Source organism: Etheostoma spectabile, chromosome 3, assembly GCF_008692095.1.
Source record: "Etheostoma spectabile isolate EspeVRDwgs_2016 chromosome 3, UIUC_Espe_1.0, whole genome shotgun sequence".
In the NCBI taxonomy this organism is placed as follows: Eukaryota; Metazoa; Chordata; class Actinopteri; order Perciformes; family Percidae; genus Etheostoma; species Etheostoma spectabile.
Window position 1 is genome coordinate 20,196,033 of NC_045735.1, and position 22,441 is coordinate 20,218,473.

General features: G+C 40.6%; 2 protein-coding genes across 13 annotated transcripts in view; one reads left to right on the top strand and one right to left on the bottom strand.

Annotated features, from left to right (window-relative positions):
* nbeab (neurobeachin b) overlaps positions 1–22,441 on the bottom strand; it is a 286,390-nt gene that overhangs the window by 61,937 nt on the left and 202,012 nt on the right. For 5 of the 12 annotated variants that reach the window (XM_032502050.1, XM_032502065.1, XM_032502032.1 and 2 more), the window contains 3 exons: positions 15,594–15,740; positions 15,152–15,184; positions 6,148–6,284 (listed from right to left, as the gene is read on the bottom strand). In XM_032502050.1, the coding sequence (XP_032357941.1) occupies positions 6,148–6,284; positions 15,152–15,184; positions 15,594–15,740 (317 nt within the window). Of the gene's footprint in view, positions 1–299; positions 421–2,796; positions 2,938–6,147; positions 6,285–15,151; positions 15,185–15,593; positions 15,741–22,441 lie in introns of those variants that run through there. The other 7 variants (XM_032502122.1, XM_032502085.1, XM_032502075.1 and 4 more) reach the window with 3 other exon arrangements.
* On the top strand, positions 3,087–4,890 carry mab21l1 (mab-21-like 1). The gene has a single exon (XM_032502800.1). It carries the CDS (start codon positions 3,457–3,459, stop codon positions 4,534–4,536), a length of 1,080 nt encoding a protein of 359 aa, XP_032358691.1. The 5' UTR covers positions 3,087–3,456; the 3' UTR covers positions 4,537–4,890.

Below are 22,441 nucleotides of genomic sequence, written 5' to 3' on the forward strand. Positions count from 1 at the left end.
GCTAAATGCTATACTTACATAACGTCATCGACAATTTAGTTTATAGTCATTAGATAATACGGGAAATTGAAACTTTGCATGCATAAATATTATTGTAAAACCCCCCCCCCCCCCCCCCCCCCCCACGCAGACTCACTTTTATTATTTTTCATCAAATGCTTGAGGTTACATACTGTTTTGTACATAAAATAATTATTTGTATTTGAACCCATACGTGTTAGTTAAATCTATATTACTAACGCATGTGTATAAATACTGCATGAAGACTGGAGGATGAACTATAAAATAAAGCAACATACATTTAATGACTTTGGCTACAATTAGTAGAATATCCTTTCAAGTCACTCAAAGCACGAGTGGTGTCGTCAAAGGGCAATTTCAGCCATCAGACGAGCACCATTGACCTTATGCCCGGCCATGTTAACAGGACGATCAGTCTTGCTAGAAGAAAGGAAAAAGAAAAATGGAGGAGAAAAAATGAATAAGTGTAGAGGCATGCTCTGGAAACAAAGAGGCCTTCAAAACAGGGTCACATGCTCGTGCAAAATTAGGGGAAGTAGAAGTCATTGTATTGATTTACACAACCGTGCATGCATTTTGCTGGGTCAGAAATAGGCCTGTACTGGAATCATAGCCTCATATATCACAGTGAAGGGCTTCCAGTAGTGTAGCGGGAGGGCCAGTGAAGCAACAAAGCTTGCAATGTTGCAATGGTAAAGATGTGGATAAGGAGATTTGATTGTTGGGCTAGACCTGACAACTGCTCGGGTCTTGGGACTGCGGAACAGGTTGAGTTACTGTGAGATCTGCGCAGCACACATGCTATAGATTAAGAGGTGATAATCTCAATGAAAATCCCCCCCCCCCCCCACCGGCCTTCTATCACGCATACGGATGGCAAAAGGCCGGAGCACAAACTCAAGAGGTGCAACTGGATTCTGAGTGAGGCTGGTCTGGTTTCAATAACAGCCAAGTACCTGCTGGGCCACAGACAGAGGGAGAGAGTGAGAGCAAAGACTATCAAAGCCTGAGAGGGCACGAGGCTTTTAGCTACCTCTCCCCATATGAAAACCAGAAATCCAAAAATATGTCAATGAGAAAATACATTTTTGGATGGGACATTTATTTAGACCTAAATGTAATAACAACAATATAATTGTAATATTTATTCAAGGATTCAGGATACGAGGTGTTTATTTGTCAGTACAATAACAAGTTATGCAATGACATGCTCCCTCCCCAACAGTGCGACAATAATAATAAAAAGGAAACTATCTAATAAATACAATAACAAATAAAACGACCTATAACTATATAAATAACAGTTAACCAAGTGCAGTAGCTAAGAAGCTATGTACAGTGCAAAGTGTCAGTGTGCCTAAAAGAGTGCATAAAAAATAATAATGAATGAACCTTTCAATACTGTATACCTCTATCATGTCCCATAATTAGAGTAACAAAAAAACTCCATATCTGTAATTTCTGCCTGGTAACAGTGTGGAATTATCAGTGGCAGTGTGTCGGTGACAGGATGTGATGATAATGGGAGTCACCTATCTATCAGGGTCATTCCAGCACCCTCCACCTCCCGCTCAGCCGCATCCATGGAGTGAGTCAGAGCTGACGAGCGCGGCATGCTCTCATAATGTCTGGCCCTGCGCAGTTCTGACTAGAGCACAGATGAGTGTAAATGCCTTTGTGTTCTTTATCTGATCCGTGCAGCATTATCTTTTTGAAGTCCTCTTCAAAGCGTGCACTGTACCTTGCGAGACGGAGTGCCAGTGCAGTGATGAGAGCCAGAGAGGGTTTAGTGTGGATGCAGCATCTCTTTATTGTGAACCACTGTCTGGATCAGACTGGGACTTCACATATCTCTTAATTGTCAGAATTATTAGCAATTAATGCTTCTTATGTGGTTATTTATTTATTTATTTTAAATGACAACAACCTTTCTCATGCTATTGTTGTTTGGTTGCTTCTATCTTTATATTGCTAAGAAAAAAGAAATTAGAAGAAAGGGCTTGTAGAATTCTATATTATTTATTAGGATGAATTTGGATTGCTGAGATTTATGAAAACAAAAAAAAATGAATTTCATAATACAAGCATTTTCAATATAATCTAACAATTAGAAAACAATGTCACTTTTTTTTTTTTTTTACACAGATGAACCCACATACAACATTGCAATATATAGTTTAGTATATAGGTCAATGTGCATTTCATTTATGAGCAACATAAGAAAGAAAATATCTGGATTCCAAGTTATATTTTTTTGTCTTACATTATGATTAGATTATGCACTGAGTGTGGAATTATTGCCCATTACAGGAGTTCTGTCGCAGTAAAAGAGCAAAACAATCTGCAAGTTAACACAAGCTCCTGATGTAAACTCGAGATTTACACTCTCGTATGCATCACATCCACGATAATTCATGTGTAAAATAAAATCAAAATGCTAAATATAAAGAGCGCGGTAACTGTTCCATCTTTCAGAAAAAAGCTCGCTACCTCACCAGGCTGTCCAATGAATTGAACTAACCCTGAAAACTCGAATTAATAAACTGCCTCGTGATTGTTTTTTAATATATGGCTTCAAAAACAACATTTATAAATTACAATTATATTTTGGGGGTTTTAAAAAAATATATCCCGAAATTACTCAATTCTAATGTCAATTAATCCGCAGAAATTAAATACGGTTCACAGGAGAAAAAGAAAATATTTAAATATGGCTAAAAAAAAAATTATTATCCGATAATATATAAATACTTTACCAACTCTAAATCCACCTACTGTTCCGTATATGATTCAATATAGCGGACTACAAAAGCAGCCAATAGAGTCCAAAAAAAAGCAACGTAACGCAGTGGCATTCAGTATCTTCAAATGCGTAGATGGACTTCCGCTCTTCGGTATACTGCTAGTACCTGTACTTTTTACTTGTATATAACACCCGGGGATGAATTTGTTGTCGATAAACTGGGAAGCGGTGACGCATCGGACAGCGATTGGACATGTTGGATTCAACTCCTCCCTTATAATAAAGAGTGTGTGTGTCTCCTGTTGTAAAACACAGCAACACCGGGCGCCTGCGTCAGGAGGGCACACTCCACTCTGCGCAATTACGCGGACTCCTAAACTGGCACGGTGATCAGAGAAAAACCAAAAGGCTTTTTTTTTTTCCTCTTCGAACATCACAAGGTTGAAATGGACTTTTGAGCAGAAGGCCATTCTGATCATTTCGAGGACTTCAATGCAGTGAATGTTATGATATGATTATAACGCATATGTGCACTGAGCGCCGCTTTGAATAGCTGTCTAATAAATAGACTTTTTTTTTTCTTTTTAAATAGATTTCTTTCTTCTCTAAAATTGGCTCCCGTACAAACAGCCGCGTTGGATCCCTCGGCTTACTGCGAGACTCCGGTGTACAACCCGGATCTCTGCCCTAATATGATAGCCGCCCAGGCAAAGTTGGTGTACCACCTCAACAAATACTACAACGAGAAATGTCAGTCTCGGAAAGCAGCCATCTCCAAGACCATCCGGGAGGTGTGCAAGGTGGTGTCGGATGTCCTGAAAGAGGTCGAGGTGCAGGAGCCCCGCTTCATCAGCTCTCTCAGCGAGATGGATAACCGTTTCGAGGGACTGGAGGTCATCTCGCCCACCGAGTTCGAGGTCGTGCTCTATCTCAATCAGATGGGAGTGTTCAACTTTGTGGACGACGGCTCTCTCCCGGGCTGCGCCGTGCTCAAGCTCAGCGACGGCCGCAAGAGAAGCATGTCTCTCTGGGTTGAATTCATCACAGCCTCCGGGTACCTCTCGGCGCGCAAGATCCGCTCGAGGTTCCAGACCCTGGTGGCGCAGGCAGTGGATAAATGCAGCTACAGAGATGTTGTCAAAATGGTCGCTGACACGAGTGAGGTGAAGCTGCGCATTAGAGACAGATATGTGGTGCAAATCACGCCGGCTTTCAAATGCACTGGGATCTGGCCACGAAGCGCTGCGCACTGGCCTCTCCCTCACATCCCCTGGCCGGGACCTAACCGGGTGGCAGAAGTCAAAGCGGAAGGTTTCAATCTTTTATCCAAAGAGTGCTACTCCTTGAACGGCAAGCAGAGCTCCGCGGAGAGCGACGCCTGGGTCTTGCAGTTCGCCGAGGCCGAGAACCGTCTCATCCTGGGCGGATGCAGGAAGAAATGCTTGTCGGTCCTCAAGGCGCTGCGCGACCGTCACCTGGAGCTGCCCGGACAACCCCTCAACAACTACCACATGAAAACTTTGGTTTCCTACGAGTGTGAGAAGCATCCCAGGGAGTCGGACTGGGATGAGAACTGCCTCGGAGACCGCCTGAACGGGATACTATTGCAGCTGATTTCATGTTTGCAGTGCAGAAGGTGCCCGCATTATTTCCTGCCTAATTTAGACCTGTTTCAAGGAAAACCTCACTCTGCTCTAGAGAACGCAGCCAAACAGACTTGGCGACTGGCAAGAGAAATACTGACCAACCCCAAAAGCTTGGAGAAACTCTGAGGTAAAAATATATATACATATATATTAGTTCACCTCGTCTTAAAAAAATGGTGGTCGCCTATAGGGGCCTAAGGAGCTCATACATGGACAGGAAAAAAGAATGCCAATCAATTTGCAAAATCACATGAAATTATTGTTGATAATGTTTCGACCGAGCCTGTTTTGACATTATTTTGATGGCAGTTTAGTTTGCCATTACCCCCCCCCCCCCTGCACCTTTCGCCAGTGTTCTCGTTCAGGGGCCAGTTGAAATGATTGGCTCCCAATAATCCAGTAGGCTTCCTCTCCGTGCCACACGGTTGCCTAAAATCCTACATTTCCTTAAATGCTTTAAAATAAAGCCCCGTGACAAACTTTGGAGAAAAACAAAGGAAACACGTGTGTACATTTTGATACTGTAAATACATTCATATTGTGATTCAAGTGGTCTGGAATTGTGAATGTTGTTCTGTGACACGTAAATAGGATCCACCTGTTTAACTTCTGAACTTTTTTTTTTTTTTCCCTTATAGAAACGTTATTAATTTATACTTGCATCGGTGGTAGTCTGATTCATCTGTTTCAGTGGACATTGTCTGATTTTTGAAAGTTTACATTTTGATAGGCGTATGTACGCCGTTTGCTACATTGAAAACATTCCATCAATTTACTTGAATTATTATTTAAAGTACTCAAAGATGTTTTGGTTGTTGTTTATCTCTACCATGCTTTAGGCCTACATGATAAAAAAAAATGATAACATATATATAGTATAAATATATATATATTACAGTTTAATTGAAAAAAAATGCACTTGAATTACACTGGATTATAACATCTGTGATCTGATTTTTTTTATTTCTGTCTTTGATCTAATTTAAAGAGCTAATAAAACGAGCTGTTTTATATTTGTGTCCCATTATGGTTTTCTTAAAGGTGTTTTTGACAGTAGGCCTAATAGTAATTATACTATAATGGGATCTTTAGTTCCGGGGTCTCTGGCTCTTGGAGGTGTTTTATTAAGTGTGACACCTGAAATAAGAAAATATGGAAATAGGGAGGAGAAATTACCATACACAACATTTTATACTATCTGCACCCCTGCCGACCAGTTTGCTCATTTCTTTTTTTTTTTTTTTTTTTTTTTAAATCACAACCCTGTGTGCAAAACATTCGCGTGTAATTATTGTTTATATATATGTTTATAAGGTTGCTGCGAAAACTTTAGGTTGCTGGCAAAACTTTGATAAACTGTCACCACAGTTGGCTGGTTGAGCATGCAGAATGAGTATAGGCCTCCGTGGTCATCACATATCTGTCCAACTAAAACGCATAAATGATGCAGCAAATTAAATCACACAACATAGAAACCAACCGGGATTTACAACCAAATTCTATGCACAATACGACATTAAATAATCCTAAATAAGCAAGGCAGAGCGCGCCTCACAACTGCAAAACGCGCGCTTATTACACATTATTGCCCAACAATTGCGTAGGCCTATTAAAAAGAACATTGTAAGTGTTTAGTTGCTAGGCTACCTGTCGGCCAATTAGAGGGAAAAATAAAATCACCTAACTGAGACATGTCGGAAGTCTAAATAAAGCTGGGCTGCTTGCGGGGCTCCTTACCTCTGGCTCGGCCCTCCTGAAGGCGGGGTCATCCTCGTCCACCTCGAAGTAGATCTCCGTGGTGGTGATGGACAGAGTCCCCCGGGCCACCAGCACGGGGGCCACCAGCTGGGCCGGGCTGCTCAGGACCACTGGGCCTGCAGAGTGGGCAGCCACAGGATTTAAAAAATTTAAAAAAAATCATATATTTATATTTATATAGTAACTTAAAGCGACGCAGAGGCTCATTCTGTAAATCCGATCAACCATCATATGGGATACCATCATATACCAGCAGCCGGTTTGCATCAGACATGTGTCCATGCGATTATAAATATTAGGGAATTATCAAATGCACGCTGGTAGTTCCGTCAAATATTACTTTCTATAATTTCTATTTTAGCCTTTATTATTCATCGTAACAAAGGACGCCTTTATGTATTTGCATTGCACATACACTTTATATTGGCTTATAGGCTATGTAGCTTATTTGTAATCTCCGTTTGTTAAACAGTGATGCACTAATAATACAAACTAATCGGATCAGATATTAACGCAAATAACCACCACTATTAATAAAAAAAGGTTTTTAAAAAATAAATAAAATGAAACAAATCTTTATTTCCCTCACGTGGGCTATCATAACCGTATTTGCAGTGCAGGTCTGAATTAACATGGTTGAAAAAGAAAAGAAAAAAAGCTGCTCTTTTATTGTCTAATATGCCTACTCATATAAAGATGAAGACATATAGGAAAATATACAACTACAAGTGTGTTCCCAAGTCCAAATAATTATCCGGTATTTTGTTAAGGTGGGTTTGTGACCCTGCCAGCTGACAGTGATCATATCTTTATTCCATGCCCCCGCCCCCCCCGGCTTCATCCTCCATGTTCTCAGATCAGTGTCGCTGTAGAGCACCGTTACCGTGATTTGTCTGCTCCCAGACGAAAAGCTCTCGAAATCTGGATATTTATCGATCCCTTAAACTCCAAAGAGCCACTTTAATGTCTCATCAATCTTAATCGTTCGTTCCTCAGCCCGTTATATGGCCGATAGTGTTACAGGAATACAAGTGGATTTCGGTCTCAGCTCCCAGAGCGCCCCTCCATCGCTCTTGCAGGCAGCCCAGTCCACCCGCCCCCTCTCCGGGGTTTCTTCCTCTTCTTCCCAGCGTTGCTCGGGTCCATTCACGCGGATCCGATCGGCTGCATATCAAGAGCAACTAACCCGTTTTACTGCATTTCAGATAACCTTTAGTGTACTCTATTTATCAAAAAAGAGAAAACATAACATAACATTTACAACTGCAAGCCATTACAAAGTAAAAGGGCAGCTATTATTGTTATTATTATTATTATTATTATTATTATTATTATTATTATTATTATTATTATTATTATTATTATTTCAGCCCACTAAGGAGATTGCCTTTATGTTCACTCCTGGCCTGAGATTCCAAAGCCCGTTCACCTCTTACTAAAAAGAACACATTTAGGGCAGATGCATTGTGTTGCGGCCCTAAAGGGGCTACACAGAGAGAAAGAGCCTGCAGCATTAAGCCCCGGCGTCCATTGCTCATGGGGAGGGAGAGGATTAGGCAGTAATCCCCTCAGGGATCCTTCCATAATTAGGCTATAGGCATTAAAATGTTTACACGAGAATAATGAAATTAAGGGCAAGTTACACGGGATGAGTGGGGTATATAGGACGACGCTTGGAATACTTCTTGGGCTTTTCTTTTAATGAAAATGCAAATATTTGTCAAATGACAGGCCCATTTAATGAAGTGATGAAAAGGTGTGATGGGAGTTTGGGAGAGCTGCTGAGAAGATGGGTATATTATTACACACAGTCCACCCGCTGGATTGCAGTGTATATTTTTTTGCATAGTGAGAGAAGTGGGTTACTTGAACATCTGTGCACTATCCTATATAGCCTATATATTTCCTATATATCCCTATTTTTGTCTACATACAGCAGATACACACACGTACATCCATGTAGCTGCAGCACTTACATATGCCGAGTATCACAGTGCCTTGTTGTTCATTTGGGTCACTGAAGCAATTTTTCCCCACTGATTTGAGCGGATTTATCTTTCAACATAACATATAATATTTACATGTAAAAGCCTGGAGAAATTCTGCTGCAGACTACTTATTATGGCTGCAGAATACAGCACTTTTATATAATCTGTTTAGTTTATTATAATTTAATATAAGTAATACACATTTCCAGGGTTGTTTGTACTTTCTTTTTGACATCACCCATGTTCTGTTTGAATTAAGAACGAACTTGTAGATATTTAAATTACAGGGTCCCCACTAGGTCTGGGCGATATGAGGAAAATCAAATATCACAATATTTTTTGACCAAATACCTCGATATTGAGACCGCAACAATATTATAATAAATAATCATCAGTAATGTGGATATAATGACTAAGTGGGTAAAGGCAAATAATAGAACAGTTACAGTAACAGTCTGGTAAGTTCAGAAAAGGACATCATTTTACTGTAATTCAGCCTTTAAAACCAGGAAAAGACAAAACTCATGCCAAATTACAATATTACAATATAGATGATATCTAGTCTCATATCACGAAAGCGATACATACATTATCATGGACAACATTTCAAAATATTTCCATGACTTCTCATCATTAGAGAGCCATGAAATATAAAAATGTTATTCTGAAACGCTTACAAAACACTGTCACACATCGGCGCATTTTAGAGATTAGGTTATGTCAACAGCTACTGGAAATAACTTTATCCACTGGAGATTACTGTATTCATGTCAATAAACAAAAACAAAAACAAATCCTACGACTTTCCCAAAACGTTCAAAGATTTTACTAATTCCAGGACTTTTACATGCCTGGTAATTTGTGATTTTGAAATTCCAGGTTTTGAAAACAAGAAACTTGTGTGGGGGGGGGGAGAGCGGCTGCAACACCCTTCCTCACACTTTTTTTCTGAGATTACACATTCAGAAATGTGTTAGATGTTGACCCTTTTCTAAACAGGTCACCACTGAAGGAATCAGTATTGTGAATGGGGACTAAAATGGATACAGAAAGGCTAAATTAAGGCCGAGCAAGCATGGTTGTGGCTGCTAAACCACACTAACATGGCTCCCGTATGCCAGCAGAACATTCAAATCTAGACTCTTGCTTGACATGAGAAGAGCCTTGTGAGGCTCAGACTCCTCTCTTCTTTCCTCTTACATGCTCGTCTTACGTTCCTATTTTACCTGATTTTGGATACAATATGTACAACACTGACAGCATTCCCGATGTTTGTGAGGGAGAAAACTAATCATAGGTTCAGTAACCACGGCTGCCTTGGCGCTTGTGTGCAGGCGCCGCCTCTTTGGCGGCAGCAGCAGCAGCAGCAGCAGGCACTGACCCAAAGGCTGGCAGGAGGAGCCCTGTTGTTGACAAGGATCTAGTCCCAGATCTGTCATTAAGGCTGTTCATGCCTGAGATTAGATACAGGCCAAACACAGACCCAGCATCCTGGTAGAAACATTACCCAAATGTTACAGTCGAATGGAGTTCTCCTACTGGTTAAAAAAAACATGGACTTAACTTTGATTCCACACACAAACACAAATAATATTCTTAAATCCCAGCCCTTGTTCCTCAACGCATCCACATTCAAGTTTGGTTCATTTCAAACAAGCTCACACATCATAAATGCATCACAAATATTCAATGTCAACATTTCGGTTTAGGTCACTATTGGTTCTCTCAGGAGAATCCACTCTGCTTGTGTTAGAGCCCTAGCTTTGCTCTTTTGATTGGGCGGTACAGGGTTCGTCTGACAGACATGGAGTGTTTGGCTGCCTGCCGTCCCTGGGACAAAGGGGAGGGGTTAGCCTCCTCCTCCTCCTCAGAGAGTCATCTGTTGGATCTTAGTGAGGGGATTTCACTGCTCAGCAGTGCCCTGGTTCAGCCTGAGCCTCATATACTAAGCCATGATAACTAGGTAATGTAAACAGGGCTATGTGTCTGGGAATCTAGAGCCTCAGGGCACATTTTTTTCCATCACATTTTGTACCTGGAATGAATCAATTACATGCACACATCCCTATTTGTTACAGTTAGCATGTGTTTCAATGGCAGCACTGTTCCTACTGGTTTAATAACGACATTTTGGTAAAATTAAAAATGCCACTTGGAGGGATAATGCAAAAAAATCTGTGACACTTCAGTTCAAACACACTTTAAAGCACCACACTGCAACAAAATCCATAACATTACAATAGTATTGCAATTCCAATTACAAAAACAAGAACACTGTCCGATTGCCTCGTTCATTTTCATTATTATTTTATGTTAGGACAATCCAGCTAGTAATAGTAAATTATCTGAAAATAGAGAAATGTCAACATTAGCCATCGTTGAAATTAAAGTTTTAAAGTTTTAAACATGTCAGCCTAAGAGCTAAGAATGTACATACAGCCTTGGATCAGTGAATGTTTCTTTACGTCATCGGAAGGAGCCAATAATCCAAAAATAAAACCACGTCCAGTGACAACAACTGTCAACAATGGCTCAGACCTCTCCCCATTCAGACTGAGCTCATGTATGAGTGTATGTATGACACGCCAATTATGCCGTTATTGGCGTGTTATCGACACGCATACTCTCTTTGTAGCGTGTCTCTCAACGCTGTTTGGCCTCCACTGACTTACATTACCTTGCAACGACGTGTCAATTTACGTCGTAGCAAGTAGTGATAGGCTGATTTTATCAGCCGGACGATATATTGGGCCGATATTTGCGTTTTTACGTGTATCGGCATCGGCGGATACGCGGTTGCTGCGTTCGCCGATAGTTTTTCCCCGGCATTATTTACAGAAAGGCGTCCACAGACCGCTCTGTGTTACTGGAAACGCTGTAGTTCATGTGTATGTATTATATCGGTTTTATAATATGTAAGCAAACAACGCATCATCACGACTGTGTTGTAGAAGTTGATGAAAGCCTTTCACCCTGGCAGTTAACCATATGCAGTGCACCTATATTGCACATATAATTTGGGTGATATGAATGGAAGAAGATTGAAGAAGTGACACTGATCTGTGTTTTTGTTTATTATTTTTAAAGAAATAGCAGAGCAGATTCAGAAAACAAATCCAGTGTGGCAGGGTTTACATTTTTATGATGTAAATTGAGGGTGAGAAAGCAGTATTGGCTCCAAATATCTGCTCCAGAAAATCAGCAGCCAATGTCGGTCATCGGCTAAGAATAATGGGAAAAACCAAATCGGTATAGGCACTAAAAAAATCCATATTGGTCGATCCCTAGTAGCGAGTAGTATGAAAGGAAAATCTGCGTGGGGAGGTTGGTCGGGGGGGGGGGGTGGATGGGTCAACTCAGGACTTTCACCCAGGAGACGGGGGAACGTGTCCTGTGTGTCACGTTTCCTAAACCCAACCGTTGCTTTCTTCTTGCGATAAAACGGCAAGTGGCGTGTATGTGTACGCCCGCTGTATACAACGTAGACATCCACACGGATAACTTCAAATGTGTACAGATAACACGCCCCTTGGTTTAAGGAAGTCGGCGTGTATGCTTACGTAAAGTCATGATGTCATGTTGCATCATTAGAGGAGAAATCCTTCATTTCTTCACTGTTTTATTACGCTTGTCACTGGACTATGGGAGATGGTTTTGGAATTGGTATTGGCTGCCGGGGATGAGTTTTTATATTAAAATGCCATGTGTCATTTGGGGATCAAACCAGTAACAGACTCATTCAAACCACTAATTATTTGCATGTGGTGTCAAGTGAAGATATGGCTTTGCTGACGAGTACATAGCGCAGCATTCTTGATCTACCCTGAAAAGCTAAAGTGAACTCTGGATATCTTACCTTTTAAAGCCATGGTGTGTTACTTGAAAAGCAGCTGAAGGTTGGCGTGATAGTTTGGCTCACACACACAGTGTGATGCCGGGTAAATTACAGGCTCTATAGAGCAACCATTGCCTTGCACTATTGACTGAATTTTGTCAGACAAAGCATTAAAGCTGGATACATAACAACTAATAATAATCACGTGGGTGAAGTCAATCAAAGATTAACAAAGAAATAATTGTATTGGGCGGCCAGATAGCTCAGTTGGTAGAGCTGCCTTCCATATAAAGAGGTTAATTCCTCGACACAGGGTTTGACTCTGACCTGCGGCCCTTCATTCCCCCTCTCTCTCCACTTTCAGGTCTTTGGCTGTCCTGTCAGGAATAAAGTGCCCAAAATATCTTTAAAAAATAAATAATAAAATTGGATTTGTCTATCCCCAGCTGGTAAGCAACAATTCATCTCTTCTTGATTGTTCACTGTAGAGAAGCAGGGGGTTAGTTTGACTGTAGGATAATTAAGTTGTTGTCTTCTCCCTGGTCACATCAAGAAGGAGAATACACATCATATGCCGTTTTATAGGTCCTTTGCAGTGCAGATAAAATCTAACACATTTTGACATTCAACACATTCAGATTGTATTGGAATTATATTTACTGGGAAACTTGTACAGTCTGAATTACCAAAGTAATTTCTAATTAGAGCAGGAATTCATTCATGCCACAAATTTGTTAATTGATTATGTTAACAGGTTTATAGAGGTGAGAGTGTTTGATTAATTGTGTTTTTATTATGCAGGGCTTTGTTTCAAAGAAATTAAATATTGCTGATCTGATAAGCTTTGTACACAAGATTTTTTAGCAGTACCACCAAGAGATTATGTAAGAAGAGTTGTTTTCTCAGGTCTCTTAGCACAAAGATCACTTTGATTACAATAAGTGACACTTTACTCTGGCGTTATTAAAGTGTAGTGATCGATGCACTGGTCACAGCACAGCAGAATTTCCTTTGTATAGTAATGCTCTGTCGTACTTTAAGTTACAATTTCCAAAATCTCCGTTTCTCTTTGGCGGCAGCTATGGCAACAAGCCCTAAATGCAGGTGTGTTGTTGGAGAGGCAAACAGTGGTGCCTGTGTGTAGGTTCACAGTACACTGCCTCCCACACAGGTGTGTTGAAGAGCGAGTCTGTTGGGTTAGCTCGGCCAACCATTGCTGGGTGACAGAAAACGCGTCACTGACTGTGTGCCGCTAGGGCTGGGACGTTTGTCACGCCCCGATGTGAGTCGAGTCCAGATTTGAGTCGTGCGTGCGTCACTTTGCAACAAGTAGCATACAAGATGCTAACGAGAGACTTCTGTAATGTCAATACAATAAAAATGGATCTACTTAACCAAGTTCGTTCACTGCTGGCTACAAGTTAGCATCAAACACAACAAAGGTTGTCAGCTAAATGGTGTTTTGCGCTAATGTTAGCAATCAAACTACCATAGATAAATGTTTTTGAAATGACTGCTAGTGTAGCTACAAGCTAGCAATCAAACACAACAAAGGTTGTCAGTTGAATGGTGTTTTGTGCTAACGTTAGCAATCAAACAACCAGAGATAGCTAAAACCTTTTTGAACTGACTGCTAGCGTAGCTACAAGCTAGCATTTAAACAACAAAAGCTGTCAGTTGAATGGCATTTTGAGCTAAAGTTAGCAATCAAACAATCATTTTCAGGTAGCTAAAACGTTTTAGAAAATGAATTCCATCTTCTGTTATTGAATAGTGAGAAAAGTTTATTATTTTGTGGATTTCACAAATTTCAGTATGACACGTTATGCCGTAAACCGTTTAAATCTGAGCATGCGCGACTCAAATCTGAACTTGACTCACATCGAGGAGTGACAGCGGTTACCGCATTACTGCAGCGATGACATCATCACCGCCATCACCGGATATTTATTTGGTATCCACTTTTAGCTCACGGAAGTTGAGGTGGACGTGGACACATTAACATTAACACTGGAAAGTTTACCATTGCACATTAGCCTGACAGCTAGCGGAGTTCCTATCTGCTTATAACTTAACCCTGACCAAACCGCACGGTTTAGTTTCAGCCTGCATGCACATTTTGTAGCCTAAACAGAGCAGCTTATGTCGGTTATATTAGAGAGAGCAACGAGTTAGCAGACTGCCAAGTCGCCCTCTCTGCTCTCTGTCTGCTCAGCTGCTAAGACCGCTACGCTGCTAAGACCGCTAAGCTGTGAAGCGTCTACCCTCGGCATTGTAGGCAAACTTATTTTTTGCCTACAATTTTTTACTTTATTGACAATAGAGCTTTCTGAACTGTCTGGAATAGATCAAAGGAGGGGAGGGGAAGCAGAGTGGCCGTAAATGACAACAGAACACAGTAAAGACTCTCACACTGATCTGTAATGGAAACACTGTGCTAGGGGTTAAGCCGATGTTTTTTCAGGGGTAACGCCCTTCACTTTACCGGCGGTATTGTCAACAGATAAAGCCAGCGTGTCTTGAGAAGCTCAAGCTTGTTGTTTTATTTTACCCTTTTAACTCACTTCACATCAACTTTGCTATCTCTTTTTCCTCTCTCTTTTCCTCACAGCGGCACTCATACCGCTCGCTCTCCTGTCACTCACTTAAGTCACCCTGCCATTCTCTCTCTAACGTACGCTACTCTCATAAGGGGGACTTTCTTGCTTTTCAACCGCAGAAAGAAAAAAAATCCATAGTGCCCCAGCGGTATGGATGTCAAGGAATGTTGCCACAGAAATCCAATTGGTAATAATGCAAATATAAGGGTTTTCATCAGTGGGCCATAGGCTCCATTGCCATCATGTTACCTCATTTGGCAATAATGACTTAACAGACATTTATTTAAACAAAAATCTTTGACATTGTTACTTTAGGTATAATATCAGTTTAATAGCATGACCTAAACTCATTTAAATAGATTTTGAATGGTGTCCCCCTTTGAGGGTACATTATCAGATGACAGGTGACAGGTTAAATAAGGCCAGTGTAAAGTTAAGCATTAGCAGGCAGTGGTTCATATCAACTTTTATCACTGATTGCTTTAGATATCCTGAATATGACTTGTGACATATCTGGAATGATCATCTTTCCGGTGTTAGTTTAACTTTAGAAGACTTGCCTCTGGAGATAAACACTTGAGGAAGGAACCGTGCTGACCAGATCCAAAAACAAAACACAGAAGGACACTTATCAGACACAAACAATATGTCGCTGTCAAACATAAAAAATATATCCACATTAAAACACTCCACAACTTCATTGATGGCAAACTGCTGAAAGCAATCTGTAAACTCAAACACATTAGATAAATAGATATAGATTATTAAATAATACCAATGCCAAAAATCTCAAATTTTCTCTTTTCAGTTGTACTGTTGCCAATGCATTTACTGAGCGTTACAAAACCCTACATTGATCCAAATGCATGACGCACTGATAATAACCATGTACACTGAAACTATGCCAGCAATTAGGAAGAAGACAGATAAAGACCAGCGCTGACGCTCCAGCAGAGGTGACGTTGACTTGGGGTTAATGGAGGTGGTGTTGTGCTGACTTACCACCCAGGTTGTCCATCTCCTTCTCCTGCAGCAGGCTGACGGCATCTTCGTCTCCCTCCAGCACCAGCTCTGTCTCGGGGTTCTGGCTGGCCACAGTTTGGCTGCGGAAAACTTTCTTAGACTTGACCACCTTGTCCTCCTCTGTGCCTGTCAAAAGAAGGGTGGGGAAGAGAAACCAGTAAATATTGCACTCTGACCCAAAACTCGGATCGCTATACGTCACTAGGCTTAAATGTCCAGAAATACCCCAATATGGTCTATTCCTTGGCATTATCCTACCACCTATTACCTACTCTGAATAAATAATAGTTTCCATCGATATATTTCTGTTCAGCAATACTGTACTATATTGTGAGTATAAAACGGACAGTATGGCAAGGAAAAAAAATTACAATATAAAGTGCATTTCAGTAATGCCTATGGCCAACATATATAAAACACATTTAGTACAAGAAAATGCATCATAACAAGAATACCGCCCACATGTCCACCTAAAAAACTCCACACACGCACAAGCACACACACGCACACACACACACACACACACACACACACACACAAATTATTCCTTGTGTAGACCAAAAGCACACCATCCTTGAAAACCAGAGTTCTTGCGAAAGCATTGAGTAGTGCTGCTCATTATCTATGCCCTTGTAGCCGAGCTGCACCAATCATATCAGTGTATCTGATATAGGCGGGCCAGAGGCAAGCTGAACCAATCACATTGGTGAATCTGATATAGGCGGGCCAGAGGCGAGCTGCACCAATCACATCGGTGTATCTGATATAGGCGGGCCAGAGGAGAGCTGAACATATGACGACGTCGCGCTGCAACGTTGAAGTCCTTAGTAAACATCGCAAGATGGCTACGGATGAACACCAGTTGTTTGAAACGGCTTTTGGCCAATACAGTGAACGAGTTAGGGTTGGCTTTTTATCTAAAAGAGTAACAGAAAGATAAGAAGGACATTTTTGCTGTTTAGCCAACCGGATACAGCAAGAGTTTAATCTACCAGTTAGCTCCGCTGGTAGCTAAGTGAATGTACGTCACCCCGTGTATAGTTGTGATTGGTCGTAGTGTTATGCAATTGCATGCAGCAAGAGCCATTTTCATTACTCATTGCCAGACCCTTAATCTTTCGGATTTGGCTCTGGCAATGCTGCAATACAGCAAAAAAATTCAAAATAACTGATTGAACCAGGCGTCATAAGTGAAGTGTACATGTTCGTTCACTGAACACATTTCGCGTGGCTGAACATCAGAGGTGATTTAGCTTTTATTTTTAGACAAGGTCAACAATGAAACACTATCTGTAGCTTGAAAGACCAACAGCTGAGTTGGGGGATACATCTCAAGCTCGTAGTCGATTAGAGATATCATTTGCCGCTTTTGGAGACTTGACAAGAGTGAGACTGAAAAGGCAGGACAATTAGGAGGCTGCTTACACCAGGACTTCATCATATGGCAATGGTGGATGCATGCACATTGGGAAAAAAACAAAAAGGTCTCGCAACGCATTCATCAGCTTAAATCATCCCATCTCCAACGTGTGCCTGCCACACGGCTGCTCAAAACCTTCATGCAAATTTGTCGTTCTGAAGCCCAACGTAGGGAATAACCGAGTAACAAACTTGCGTGCATAAAAGGAAGAACACATATCAAGAAATGGGAGGTAGCTGACATCCGTCTGACATGTTTCCTTTCAGCACAGCTCTTAATTCGCCTCTCCCTCCCCTGAGGAACATGTACCTTGTCTTGAAGAGGTCACATTTGACTTATGTCAACACGGCTACTGAGGAAAAAAAAAAAAAAAAAAGTCTGCTTCCTGCTCTGTCTCATATCTAGAGTGCTTTCATGAGACAGTGGGAAGAAGTCTGTGCGTTTTGGAAATGAATTCTGTGCAATGTTAAAGGCAAAAGCCAGCCAGCGGTCAGAGATCAAAGCAAAAGGAGTAAAACTTCAAACTGTAATTCTGTAAACCATCATTACGCTCAGAGTAAAATGAGGAAAGGTTCAGCAGTCGGGCTGATGTTCTGATTGGCAAGTCTGTACCGGGTTGAGGAGACCATATAAACCATGCTGATGTCTACACGCAAATGACCAACAGCTACTGTTGTGGGGAGGAGGCGGGGCTCGGCTTTACCCAAGATGCAATTTTTGTTCTCGCAGACACATTAATATGGTTATAAATAACAAGAAACAAAGAGCTATGACATGAAGGAGAAAAGGTGCTGACATGAGAAGTGATCTTCTCATGAGTGATAGCCCGCTGACTCAGAGACACTCTTGTGTTAAAAGTGCGGCCTGTGAAAAGGGTCGCCATTTGTCACTATTAAAGGACTTGCTGTGCAGTGGTGTCGGCGCAGACTCATCACAAACAGTTTCATGTGTTCACCCCTTGACCACTAAATGGCAAAACAAAGAGAATGGCCCTTTGAATATGATATAACTCCTACGAATGACCTTTTAATAAAAAAGAACAAGAGACCAGTGCAGGCAGGGATAGATACTACATGCACATCCAATCATCACCTACTGAAGGATTTAAACAGCCTTTGCTCAGTTGACTGTATACTGTGAGTAAGCTGAAATTCTTCTACACTTGTGCATTAAAGAATGTGTCTGTTTCTGCATGTGTTGTTTTATCTTCCCTCCCTCCCATTGTTCCTCTCTCTTTTTTAATTTTTTTTATTTGAGGCACTTGGACGCTTTCCCAGTCTCAGTTTATTATATCTCAGTTTGTAATTGTTTGTCACTGTTTGTACTTATATTTTTAATATTGTTTTATCAGTTTGTAATATATATATATATATATATATATATATATATATATATATATATATATAATTTGATCACAAAAAAAGAAAGGAAAACATGTTGCCTATGCTGTCTCACTGCATAATGATGCTACACCAACTAGCATCTATCTAATTAACAGTGTTTGGAGTATTGCGTTACAAAAGTAACACAATTACAATAATGTATTCCTTTTTGCTATAATGCAACAATATAACGCATTACTAATTACATTTCAGTAATATTATACTCGTTACAATCTTAGTAATGCGAGTTAAAACACATTTTAACGCAACATTTAGTGGTGTTTTGTTTTTTAAGTAATTACTTATGTAATGTCAATACAGTAAAAATGGACTTACTTAAAATTGTTGGTTCACTGCGGGCTACAAGTTAGCATCAAACACAACAAAGTTTGTTAGTTGAATGGTGTTTTGAGCTAACTTTAGCAATAAAACAACCAGATAGCTAAAACGATTTGAAATGGCTGCTAGCTTAGCTACAAGCTAGCAATCAAACACAACAAAGGCTGTCACTTGAATGGCGATTTGAGCTAACGTTAGCAATCAAACAACCAGATAGCTAAAACGATTTGAAATGACTGCTAGCTTAGCTACACGCTAACAATCTCACCATAGACTGTACAGTCTATGAATCGAACACAACAAAGGCTGTCACATGAGCTAACCTTAGCAATCAAACAATAACTAAAACGTTTTTGAAATGATTTCCATCTTCTGTTATTGTTTGTAATGAGAAAAGTTTATTATCTTATGGATTTCACAAATTTCAGTATGACATGTTATGCCGTAAACCGTTTAAATCTGAGCATGATCTGAGCAAATCTGCACTCAACTCACATCAGGGAATGACAATGGATACTATTTTCAGGAGCAGAGGTTGGTAGAGTAGCCAAAACTTTTACTCAAGTAAAAGTACGGTTACTTCAGAATAATATGACTCAAGTTAAAGTAAAAGTAGTCATCCAAATAATTACTTGAGTAAGAGTAAAAAAGTACTTGATGAAAAAACTACTCAAGTAGTGAGTAACTGTTGAGTAACGTCTGATTAATTTCTTAACACAAGCATCAATCCGACAGACAAAAATACAAAATAATCATATTTAGGCAAACTATTGTTCATCCAATCAATAAAATAAATTAAAATTAATTTATTAATTACAAAAGAGCTAAAGTGAGAGACTTGTCACATTAAATTTGGATGGATACTGCATGTGCAAAACATACTGTAACCTAAAAGACAAAGATCCACCTCTCCACAGCAAAAACTAAAACCACCGCTACGTCTCCTCAGGTTAGATGTTGAGTTGTTGAACGCTCACATGTCCGTTTGTTTTGGTTGACATTGAAGACGCCGCATGATGTAGCTGCTGTTTCGCACTTTTCCAAAGGTAACCATGCTTTCACTATGAGGCCGAGGGGTTCCTCCCATAGACCGTATATATATTGATAATTATATATACACGGTCTATGGTTCCTCCACGTCTGTGTTGCCTTGGCAACATTCTTTGTTTTGCTACGACTGTAAGGTAACACGTCCCGCCCATAGATATACAGTCTATGGTCCCGCCGCTGAGAACCAGTATGGTCACGTGACTGCACAACGCCGTTTGATTGGTGGAACACAGTCACGTGGTAGACCCTTAAGCGGAAGACACTCTCTGTCAAAATAAAACATTAAAATGAGACGTACGCGGGGGTAAAAACAATGACGCGTAGAATACCAAAGAGGTAAAAAGAAAAGTAATGAGCTCCTTGTAGCCTAATGTAGCGGAGTAAGAGTACAGTTTATTCTTCACTAATCTACTCAAGTACAAGTAAAAGTATAGTGATTTAAAACTACTCCTAGAAGTACAATTTTTTCAAAAACTTACTCAAGTCAATGTAACGGAGTAAATGTAACTCGTTACTACCCACCTCTGTTCAGGAGTCATTACGCTGCGTTGCAGCGAGCTGTCCAGTCTCTGTTCCCGTGGTCAGAGCCAGAACCAGAGACAGTACGGACTACGTCTGTGTCCCAACAGGTGACGCCACGTTACCGAGGACAGGTATTTGTCCAAGCCGCTGACATGTAGTTATGGCGGGAATTATATTGCATCAGCAACTGGATAAGAAACTATCCTGTACTTCAATACAACTGCAAGGTACTTTTAATTGAGTATTTTCATTTTCTTCTTCTGCCTATTGTACGTTTTACTTCTCTATTTTTATAGCTTTAGTTACTTTGCATATTTATATTAATTATATACATTTTATGAATAATCTATGATGATGGATAAAGAGCAGACTTTATTGATCCAGTGGGGAAATTCACAAGCTAGCTGCCAAGTCAAACTTCCGCTGTAATTTTGGTGAAAGTAACTCAAAAGTAATGCAAAACTAGTGTAACGCATTACATTACAGTCTCAATTCAGAGATTGTAATATTGTAATATAACTAATTACTCTCAAATGACAGTAACTAGTAATCTATAATGTATTACATTTTGGAAGTAACTTGCCCAACACTGCTAATTAACCTGCTCAAAGTGAGCAGTCCTTCGAAGGCCACTGGCGTTGACTTCTCCATGTCTCGGGAAAAGAAATCACAGCAGTTTCATTTCATGTCTACTTAAAGCCCTTCAGGAACAGTGCCAGGAGAAGCCACCGACCACCATTCTCACGGGTCCTCTTGTTCAATCACTGGAGTTACAACTGCCTCAGAGTGCACTAATTACACTCAGTAAAGTGCATTTCAGAGCTTTCATGACCCCATTGGAGGCTGATGAAGACCTGCCAGCTGTGACCAATGGAGGACGCCCACGAGCACTCATCACTGGGGTTCAACAAAGATCCATGGTCGTGAGAGTAGAGTGTCTCGCGATTGCCTGTCAAGGCACAATTTTCCTAAAAACACACCAAGAATGTTTAAATTCAAAACATTTTTTTTAGACTTCTTTTATAATCTAATCTAATCTTAGTGGGCAGGAAAGAGTGGAGTGAATCCCTCTCACCCTGGACACAAACTGAACTAGTGCTGTCCATTAAACATGTTATTAACGACCTTAACGCAAACCTATTTTAACGGCGTCAATTTTTTTATCGTGAGATTAACGTTCTTTTTAGCCTAGCAAACTTGTTTGTTTCACATGCTGTTGCAACAACTAGTAACGTTAGAAAAACTACAACACCACACTGGATCTAGCTAGACCTGAAACAAAACAACAGGCACTCCGCACACACTTGTTTGGGCTTGCGAGCCGGCCAAAGAGTAGTAACATTAACTTTTGAGTGGATGGCGAGCGCAAGATGTCGAAATGGACGCCAATAAGATTCTGAATGGAAAGTTTACTTTTTAAAAGAGGCCTAATGTTCCATTGACCTGACCAAAGTGATCTGTGTGTTTAGTCGTTGTGAACTGAGCTATCATCGCAACACGTCCAGTCTGAAACACCATTTGATGGCCAAGCAGCTGATGCCGCCCCCCCCCCCCATCAAAGTATTTTTTCCCCCTTTTATTGATGGACAGGGTTACATTGTGTGAGAGATTATTTGCTCCAAGTGAGAATGTGTGAAGTTGTACACTACAGTAGGCTATATGCCAATGCTGTTTTCAATAAAAAAACATTTGCACAAAGCAAGGCGATCCACCATGTTTATAAGAGCAAAATAAACAATGGAACCAAAAAGAAATCAAGGGACATTTAGAATAGATAAAAATGTGTGATTAATTGAGAATAATTGTGGGTTAACTATGACATTAATGCAACTAATTAGGATTAAATATTTTAATCATTTGACAGCACTAATTTGAACTTCTCCCCTCTGGCATAAAGCTGCGGTCCATCAGGACTAAGACCTCACGCCATAAAAACAGTTTCTCCCCCTCTGCAGTCCCCAGACTGGCATTGGCCCGATCCCCAAGTCCAGACTCATGGACTTTGGTGAAATTCGTAAGGGCTTAGGGTTGTCCCAATGTTGAGTTTGAAAGGGCGTGAGGGTTTGAGTACACACTTACCGAGCCTTTTCCATGAGTCTGCAAAGAGGCAGACT

Bases quoted from the DNA above. Each gene is read 5' to 3' on its own strand.
- mab21l1 (XM_032502800.1), top strand. From the start codon at position 3,457: ATGATAGCCGCCCAGGCAAAGTTGGTGTACCACCTCAACAAATACTAC.